Below are 10,000 nucleotides of genomic sequence, written 5' to 3'. Positions count from 1 at the left end.
CCCCCCCAATTTGTTTAACAGAGAGAAGATTTTTTTTCAACACATTTCTAAACGTAAAAGTTTTAACAATTAAAATCCAAGAAAATTAAGGTGAGAGTATATAGTGGACAGTGCAGCGGTCAAGCATAAACATAGTTAACTTGAAAGCAAAACAAATATATAGTGTACTAATTTTATATAGAGCCCTATAGTGGACACGTTCAATGTAAATGTAGCCGGAGTAATGTATTTTAGATTCGTAAAAATGTAGACACAGCCCTCTATCGAATTTTTCATCTGAAACGTACAACAAAATATACCAGGAGTAATGTATTTCAGATTTGCATATGTAAACAGTGCCCGCTAGTGTATTTGTCATCTGAAACGTACAATAAAATGCACCTGGAGTAATCTATTTCAGATTTGCATATGTAAACAGTGCCCGCTAGTGGATTTGTCATCTGAAACGTACAATAAAATGCACCTGGAGTAATCTATTTCAGATTTGCATATGTAAACAGTGCCTGCTAGTGGATTTTTTTTATCTAAAACGTGCAACAAAATGCACCAGGAGTAATGTATTTCAGATTCACATGTATGTAAACAGTGCCCACTAGTGGATTTGTCATCTGAAACGTGCAAAAAATTGCGCCAGGAGTAATGTATTTCACAATTACATGTATGTAAACAGTCCCCCTAGTGAATTTATCATCCGAAACGTACAATAAAATTCACCAGGAGTAGTGTATTTCAGATTTGCATATGTAAATGATGCCCCCTAGTGAATTTGTCATCTGAAACGTACAATAAAATGCTCCAGGAGTAATTCAGATTTGCATATGTAAACGATGCCCCCCTAGTGGATTTCTCATCTAAAACGTGCAACAAAATGCACCAGGAGTAGTGTATTTCAGATTCACATGTATGTAAACAACGCCCTCTAGTGAATTTATCATCTGAAACGTACAATAAAATGCTCCAGGAGTAATGTATTTCAGATTTGCATATGTAAATGATGCCCCCTAGTGAATTTGTCATCTGAAACGTACAATAAAATGCTCCAGGAGTAATTCAGATTTGCATATGTAAACGATGCCCCCCTAGTGGATTTGTCATCTAAAACGTGCAACAAAATGCACCAGGAGTAGTGTATTTCAGATTTGCATATGTAAATGATGCCCCCTAGTGGATTTGTCATCTGAAACGTGCAAAAAAAATGCACCAAGAGTAATGTATTTCAATTTCACATGTATGTAAACAGCGCCCTCTAGTGAATTTGTCATCTGGAACGCGCAACAAAATGCACCAGGAGTAATGTATTTCAGATTCACAACAAATGTAGACAGCTCCCTCTAGTGAATTTTTTTATCTGAAACGTACAACAAAATGCACCAGGAGTAATGTATTTCAGATTCGCAACAATGTAGACAGCGCCATCTAACGAATTTGTCATCTAAAACATGCAACGAAATGTACCAGGAGTAATGTATTTCAGATTCACAACAATGTAGACAGCTCCCTCTAGTGAATTTTTTATCTGAAACGTACAACAAAATGTACCAGGAGTAATGTATTTCTGATTCGCATATATGTACACAGCAGCCTCTAACGAATTTGTCTTCTGAAACGTGCAACAAATTGTACTCGCAGCAACACATTTCAGATTTGCAAAAATAAAGACAGCGCCCTCTAGTGGATGTCATTTGAAACGTACAATAAAACGTACTCGGATTAACAAATTTCAGATCCGTAAAAATGTAGACAGTGCTCTCTAGTGGATGTCATTTGAAACGTACAACAGACAGTGCCTTGTAGTGTATTTGTCGTCTGAAACGTGCAACAATTTTAAATTTTTTTATTTTAAATTTAAGTTGAAGCAAGTATTGGCAAAGAGCCTGTGCTGTTTTTATGACATTAGTAGGCATGAGTTCTGTTTATTTTTTTATTCCCCAGCCTGTCTGAATACCTGCCGTCTGCATTGAGAGCTCCCAACAAGCAATTTTTAAACATTTTTCAAGTCCGACTCCACTGATGTGTATCTACTAACTCCACAGAGTGGTTTATTTGTCAGACAAAACAGCGAACAGCAATGGGGGAGTCCATAATATTGGCATTATGATTGACCTGTCAATCAAGCACCCAGCAAAGGGTGAACTCCTGGGTCTGTGGTTTCAGTGATATTGAGTTTTGCAGGATCATGTGAGTCTCACAGCTCATCACAGGTCTGTTTCAGATTTATTCAGAATATTATTTTAAAGTCTGTGAGAACAAGGCAGACTTCAGAATGAGGATGTACTTTCAACTGAACATATGATGTGTAACAATTCACATAATTACACTACCTCCTAAAAGTCTTTTGCCGTCTCATTCATTTACTCGAACTTCATCTTTGGTAAACTTCTTTGATGCAATCGACATTGTAAAAAAGCATTATAGAAATACAGATTGGATTGAGTAAGAATGATAAAGATTGAAAAAAAAATTAAGCAGAGTTTGATTTAAGACTCAGTTGAGAGATTATTTGAATATAAAACACTAAGACTCACCGCCGTCATGAGTGTGGAGATGTGTGCGCTGGTCTGTGCCATCAGAACGGCTGCCTCTATGCGGTTCAGACCCAGAGCTAATGGAAGCTAAAAAAAAAGACAACAACAAAACGTACGCTTAATAACAAAGTTCAGATTTGAAAAAATGTAGAGAGCACCCTCTAGTGGATTTGTCACCTGAAACGCAAAACAAAACATACCCTAAGTCAGTGGTTCTCAAACTGTGGTACGTGTACCACTAGTGGTACGCGGGCTTCCTTCTAGTGGTACACTGAGGAATGAAATATGTCACATACATGCTACATATAATTAAAAATTTATTAAAAATGATGTATATAATATGCCATATATTATATATAGGCTATATTTCTGAGGTAATCTGCCAGGTTTTTTAACTGTGCAGAGTTTTAGCTGCTTTTCTGGTCCAACTACGCTACGGTATTTCAATGCTGCTCATTTTGGTGGTACTTGGAAAGACAATGTTTTTCTAAGGCGGTACTTGATAGAAAAAAGTTTGAGAATCACTGCCCTAAGTAATGTATTTTAAACATCCTAAATAAAATATTTCAGAATCACTAAAAATGCACAGTGCCTTCCAGTGGAAATGTCATCTAAAACGTTCAACAATTTTTTTTATTTAGATTTGATTAATTTTGAGAAAGTGCCATCTAGTGGGTTTATAATCTGAAACATGCAACAAATTGTAGCCTAAATAACGCATTTTAAATTCGCAAAAATTAAGACACCACCCGCTTGTGGATTAATCATCTAAAACTTATAAGAAAATATAGACAGTGCTCGCTAGTGCATTTCTCATCTGAAACGTACTGCAAAACATACCCTAGATAACGTATTTCAGTTAATGCAGACAGTGCCCTCTAATGGATTTGTCATCTGAAACATACAACAAACCATACCCAGATATTTCATATTCGCAAAAATGTACATACCACCCTCTAGTGGATTTATCATCTAAAACGTACAACAAAATGTACCCTCAATAACCAATTTCAGATTTTAAAAAATGTAGACAGCACCCTCTAATGGATTTGTCATCTGAAATGTACAACAAAACACACCCTTAATAACGCATTTCAAATGTGCAAAAATGTAGACAGCGCCCTCTAGTTCATTTGTCATCTGAAACGCACAACAAAATATAACCTAAGTAACGTATATCGAATTAGCAAAAATATATTATATATAGCATCCTTTAGTGTGTTTATCATCTGAAACATGCAACAAAACGTAGCCTAAATAATGTGTCTTATTTGTAAAAATGTAGACAGCGCCCTCTAGAGGATTTGTCATGTGAAAAGCACAACAAACACAACCTAAGTAACGAATTTTAGTTTTGCAAACATGTAGACAACGCCCTCTAGTGAATTTATCATCTAAAACGCACAACAAAATGTACTCTAAGTAACATATTTCAGAAATCTAGACAGCGCCCTCTAGTGGATTTAACCCCTAAAATACACAAAAAACATACCCTTAATAACCAAAGGTATTTCAGTTTCTCAAACATGTAGTCAGCCTCTCTAGTTGATTTGTCATTGAAAACGTACAACAAAGCATTATCTAAATAACATATTTAAAATCCACAAAAATGCTGACAGCGCCCTCTAGTGCATTGGTCATCTAAAACATACAATAAATTGTACCCTGAGTAACAAATTTCCGTTTTGCTTAATATTAGACAGTGCACTCTAGTAAGTAACACATTTCAAAACCACGCACAACGTACAACAAAACACACCCTAAATAACGCATTTCAAATTCGCAAAAATGTAGACAACGCACAACAAAATATAACCTAAGTAACGTATATCAAATTTGCAAAAATAAAATATTTATAACACCCACTAACAGACTTATTATCTGAAACATACAACAAAACACCCTCTTAATAACGTATTTCAAATTCACAAAAATGTAGACAACGCCCTCTAGTGGATTTCTCATCTGAAACGCACAACAAAACATACCCTAATTACCGTATATCAAATTTACAAAAAATATATTATATATAGCACCCTCTAATGGACTTATCATCTGCAACGTACAACAAAACGCACCCTTAATAACGTATTTCAAATTCGCAAAAATGCCCTCTAGTCAGTTTGTCATCTGAAACGCACAACAAAACATACCCTAAGTAACATATTTCAGATTTGCAAATATATAGACAGCGCCCTCTAGTGTATTTGAAATCTAAAACCTACAACAAAGCATCCTCTAAATCAGTGGTCCCCAACCTTTTTATCACCACGGTTAACGGTTATCAATTTTACAACGGACCAGTGTGGGGGGGGGGTCCTCACGTGAACACAGCTGCTGCGCTCGTGCATCCAGGTTAATCATGAACAACTCAGTGCGCATGCGGTAGTTGCACCGCAGTCGTGGTCTGATTATGTTTCAATCAAGGTTTATATGCATCAAATACATAACATCTGTGCCAAACATCTTAACTGCCGAACATATTAACAATATTACAACCGTACAGCCGAATTAAATGTATGCATTGGCATGTGAAACTCCATATAGATACATATTGCAATGATTTGGGGTACTTAGCGATGCACGCACACATATATGCACAATCCTTAAATGCTTTGCTGATTTGGACTCTATAATACCCGTTTTATAACTTTAAACCACCACTGAGCTATATACTAGCGATATATCATTCTTCCCTCTCCGTGGTGGATGTTGGCATAGTCCATTTCACGTGAGATGGCGGGGGTGAGTGGAGGAAACCAAGTCGTGGGGGGAATATTTTCTACAGAAATAATTTATGATTTCTTATGTGGCCCGGTACCGATTGTTCCACGGACCGGTGGTTGGGGACCACTGCTCTAAATAACGAATTTAAAATCCACAAAAATGCAGACAGCGCCCTCTAGTGGATTGGACATCTGAAATGATGCAATGCAATGAAACGCACCCGAAGGAATGTATTTTACGCTTTGCAAAAAAAATGTGGGCACGAATTTCCAATGAGCCTTCTTTTTTTCTTGAGCTTAATTGCGTATTATATCGGTTCTCCCTCACGGAGCCAAAGATTAAGACGGTATTACTGAACTGAAACGAAGTAGGGCTGAATCTATAAAGATCATTAGATTTGCAGAGTTTATTCTGGGATGTCAGGCAGTTAAAACAAGCTTAATAAACTCCCATTCACTGGCCTCTTATCTCTGTGTCTGTCGCTCTGACCTTCACACACACTCAATAGCCATTACTGCAGAGGTAAAGCACTGTTCAGATCTGTGTGTGTGTGTGTGTTGAAGTATTTATCTGTGCAGGGGATTACGCTGCAAATGGGGTATGTGTGTGTTTGTGTGTGTCTCTGAGTGTGTGTGTGTGTATGTGTGTGAGTCTCAGTGAGTATAAGGGTTAATATATATGTGTATGTGTGTTTGTGTGTGTTAGTTTTAACCCCAAACTATCAGTTTTGACTTGTTTACGTGTGTCTAATAGAAACAGAAGAGTTTCACTCACTGCGTTCATGAGTTTGAGGTTGTCCAGATTCTGCACAAACACTCGTCTGGCTTGAAGAAGCTGATTGGCTGTCAGGGAGCATGTGATGTTCTGAAATTCTGCTTTCTGATTGGCTGAGCTGAACTCCAGGATGCGATCGACTGATGGACCGCAGAGCACAGAGCGCAGATCTCCATCAGCAGAGAGTGAAGGCAACTGTACATATGAATGAATGGGTGAGTGAGTGAATCAATGAATGAACAGCTCAGTTAATGAATGACTGAATGATTAATTTAATGAATGACTGACTGAGTGAGTGAATGACAGACTGTATGCACAATCAAATGAGTAAAAACTGAATTAATGAATGAATGAGTGAACAAATTAATTAAAAAACGAATATATGACTGCCTGAATTAATAATTTAATGAATAATTGAAGGAAGAGCGAGTGAATGACTGACTGAATGCATAATTGAATTAATGAATGACTGAGTGAATAATTTAATGAATGCCTCAGTGAGTGAGCGATAAAATAACTGACTGAATGTATAACTGAATGAATGAGTGAAAGAGTGAATGAATGAACGAACTAATAAATTATTCAATAGAGTGGATGAATGAGTGACTGACTGACTGAATAAATTAATGAATAAGTGAATTAATGACTGCCTGAGTTAATAATTTAATGAATGAATGACTGAATCAGTAAGTGAAGTGAATGATTGAGTGACTGAATGAATAAATAACTTAATTAACAAATGTTTGACTGTATGTATTATTTAATGAATGAGTGAAAAAAGAATGAATAAATGACTGAATAACTTAATAAACAACTAAATAAATGAATGACTGACTGAATGCATAATTGAATGAGTGAATGAATAAATGAATGAACGAAGGAGTGTATGTATGAATGAATGAATGAACGAACGTGTAACTGACTGAATGAATAACTGAATGAATGGATGGATGAGTGAGTAAATAAATTACTGAATAATAAACTGAATAATTGAATTAATTAATGAATGAGTAAATGAATAAGCGATTGACTGAAAAAAATAATTGAATGAATGACTGACTGAATCAATTTAATGAACGAATGAATGAGAGACTGGCTGAAATGAATGGATAACTGGATTATTGAATAACTGAATGAATGAATGAATGAATGAATTAATTAATTAATTAATTGATGATTAAAAGAATGGATGAATGAGTGAAAGACTGAGTTAGCATGAGTGAGCGAATAAGTTAGCGAATGACTGAAAGACTGAATGAATGATTACTGAATGAATGAATGAATGAATGAATGAGTGACTAACTGAATGAGTAAGTGAATAAACGAATGAATTGCTATACTAATACTGTTATTAAATACATCTGTTCGAATTCTCTGAAAGCCCTGTCTGACATCTATAATGTTAACATTTTAGACGTGTTTATTAGTGTAAACAGAAATGGGCTCATGAACATGTTTTAAGTGGTTTTGTGTGTTGCGTTTGTCATTCACTTGACATCTGCTTGACATTTAAATGGTGAATCCTGCTTTACTGTGAACGTTTTCATTAAGGGATATTGGATCTGCTCCAGTCTGCGGTAAAATATAAAGCGCTTCTTCATCTTTCTGACTTTCCATCTGCTTTAGATGATGTACCTGTCCGAGCCGAACCTTCACCCTCATCAGACTCGCCACTGTTGTGTTTGGCACCGAAAGGCTGTTCGTCAGATATTCTGAAAACGTCTCGTTGGTCTTCAGCAAATTGCGGAGGGGAATAGACTGACCTGAGAAAGAAATACAACAGACGCATTAAAGCACCGCTGCTCTCAGCAAACACAGGCTCTGTTCACACAGACTATAAATATAGATGACCAATGCTTTATAGTAATAAATAACCGATTAATTAATCAACCAACATCCAATCAAATCCAAAATCTAATCAACCAACATCCAACAAATGAAATCAATCAATCAATCAATCAATCAATCAATCAATCAATCAATCAATCAATCAATCAATCAATCAATCAATCAATCAATCAGCAAACATCAAACTAATCAAATCAATCAAGCTACTAATTAAATCCAAAATTTAATCAACCAACATCCAACCAATAAAATCAGTCAATCAATCAATCAACATCCAACCAATAAAATCAGTCAATCAATCAATTATTCAACCAACATCCATTGAAATCAATCAACAAAACCAACGTCCAATCAAACCAAAACTCAAATATCCTATCTATCTATCTATCTATCTATCTATCTATCTATCTATCTATCTATCTATCTATCTATCTATCTATCTATCTATCTATCTATCTACCAACATCCAATCAATCAATCGATCGATCAATCAAATTAACCAACATCCAACCACTTAAATGAATTACCCAACCAACGTCCAATCAAATCAAAAATCAAATCAACCAACATCCAATCAATCAATCAATCAATCAATCAATCAATCAATCAATCAATCAATCAATCAATCAATCAATCAATCAATCAATCAATCAATCAATCAATTAACATATAACCAATCAACATCCAACCAACCAAACAAATTAACTAACTAGCATCAATCAATCAATCATTCAACGAATCAAATCAATTAATTAATCTATCGTTAAATTAATAAATCAACAAATCAATCAATATGTCAATCAATTAATTATTCACAAAGACAACATTTGTTATTCTGAAAATTAATTGTAAATTCAAAACCTGAAATATTTGAAGACGTGTTACAGGTTATAACTTTTTAAATCAATTAATAAAAAAATAATAATCTCTTACTCAAACACATAACTGTACAGTAAATCCAGAGTAACAATTTGAACCGCCAACTATTTCGGCATATGTTTTAGGCAGTGGATGCCCTTCCAGCCGCAACCCAGTACTGGGAAACATACACACTTATTCACACACACACTGCGGGGGAAACGGGAGCACCTGGAGGAAACCCACGCCACCACAAGGAGAACATGCAAACTCCACACAGAAATGCCAACTGACCCAGCCGGGACTCGAACCAGCGACCTTCTTGCTGTGAGGCGACTGTGCTAACCACTGAGCCACTGTGTCGCTTCATGTAGTCATAAAACATTTCAACTTCTGATCAGTTTAATGCATCCTACAGAGATCTTCTGAACAGGCCAGTATATTTCCAGATGATGTAATGATGATGTCAGCGTCTGTACAAACCAATGACTGTAAAAAATATGGACGACGCGACAGCCCTTTTTCCCATTGAACGCCTTGAGGGCAAAACGCCTGCTTGACGGGCACAAACTGTCGCAAAAGACTGCTGAAATTGGAGCCAGACATGCGCAGAAGGACTGTCTGATGGAGCCAGAGGAGGAGCCGCGAAAATGAGCGGAGTCGAGCTTCCAATCAAACGCTTTATGTAAAATCAACTACGCCCCCCGAACTTCTCAGCATGCGTTTGCTGTCAAATCAACACAAATGGATGTAATAACGTTAACAAATATGAGGGTTTTATATATTCAATCGCGCCAGCTCTGGGCCGCAGCGCATAACTTACTCGCGGCGTCGCGGGCTGATTCCGGCTCGCATGCGGCAGCGCCTGCTCGCTCGGCCGCCGCATCTGGCTCGATTGACTCGGGCTGGAATTGGGTAGTGAGTCCAGGCATCCGGAGTAGGTCCAGCAGAGGTAACATTAGTCAGTCTGAGCTCTAAGAGATAAGTCTCCGGCAGGCGAGAATCTAGCCGGAACTGTGTTTTGCTATCTGGGTGGCTAGGCTTGTATCAGCAAACTAATAAAGCCCGAAAAAAGCCCTGAACTTAGCGAATAAACAGTGTTCCACCAGATCATGTATGTCAGAAACTGTAGTTTACTGCTGAACTCATTTTGTCATGGTAAAATAACACAGAAATCGAATAATAACATTTCAGTCTACTTCAGTCTCCTGCCGAAGCTCAGACGCCGCGCTGCTTTGAGAAACTGTCAATCACAGCTGTCAATCACG

At 36.9% G+C, this 10,000-nt stretch overlaps 1 protein-coding gene across 5 annotated transcripts in view; it reads right to left on the bottom strand.

Annotated features, from left to right (window-relative positions):
* Positions 1-10,000, bottom strand: part of si:cabz01083442.1 — a 157,646-nt gene that overhangs the window by 111,957 nt on the left and 35,689 nt on the right. For all 5 annotated transcript variants that reach the window (XR_015496533.1, XR_015496535.1, XR_015496534.1 and 2 more), the window contains exons 6-8: positions 7,662-7,789; positions 6,027-6,221; positions 2,526-2,612 (exon numbers count right to left, since the gene is read on the bottom strand). Coding sequence is in view for 2 of the 5 variants with exons in the window: in XM_087262274.1 (XP_087118400.1) it covers positions 2,526-2,612; positions 6,027-6,221; positions 7,662-7,789 (410 nt within the window). In the remaining 3 variants the exon portion in view is untranslated. The remainder of the gene's footprint in view (positions 1-2,525; positions 2,613-6,026; positions 6,222-7,661; positions 7,790-10,000) is intronic.

Source organism: Danio rerio, chromosome 7, assembly GCF_052040795.2.
Source record: "Danio rerio strain M-AB ecotype USA chromosome 7, GRCz13ab, whole genome shotgun sequence".
NCBI classification, from domain to species: domain Eukaryota; kingdom Metazoa; phylum Chordata; class Actinopteri; order Cypriniformes; family Danionidae; genus Danio; species Danio rerio.
Note: the sequence above shows the minus strand (reverse complement) of the source record. Positions and strands in the feature narration are given on the sequence as shown.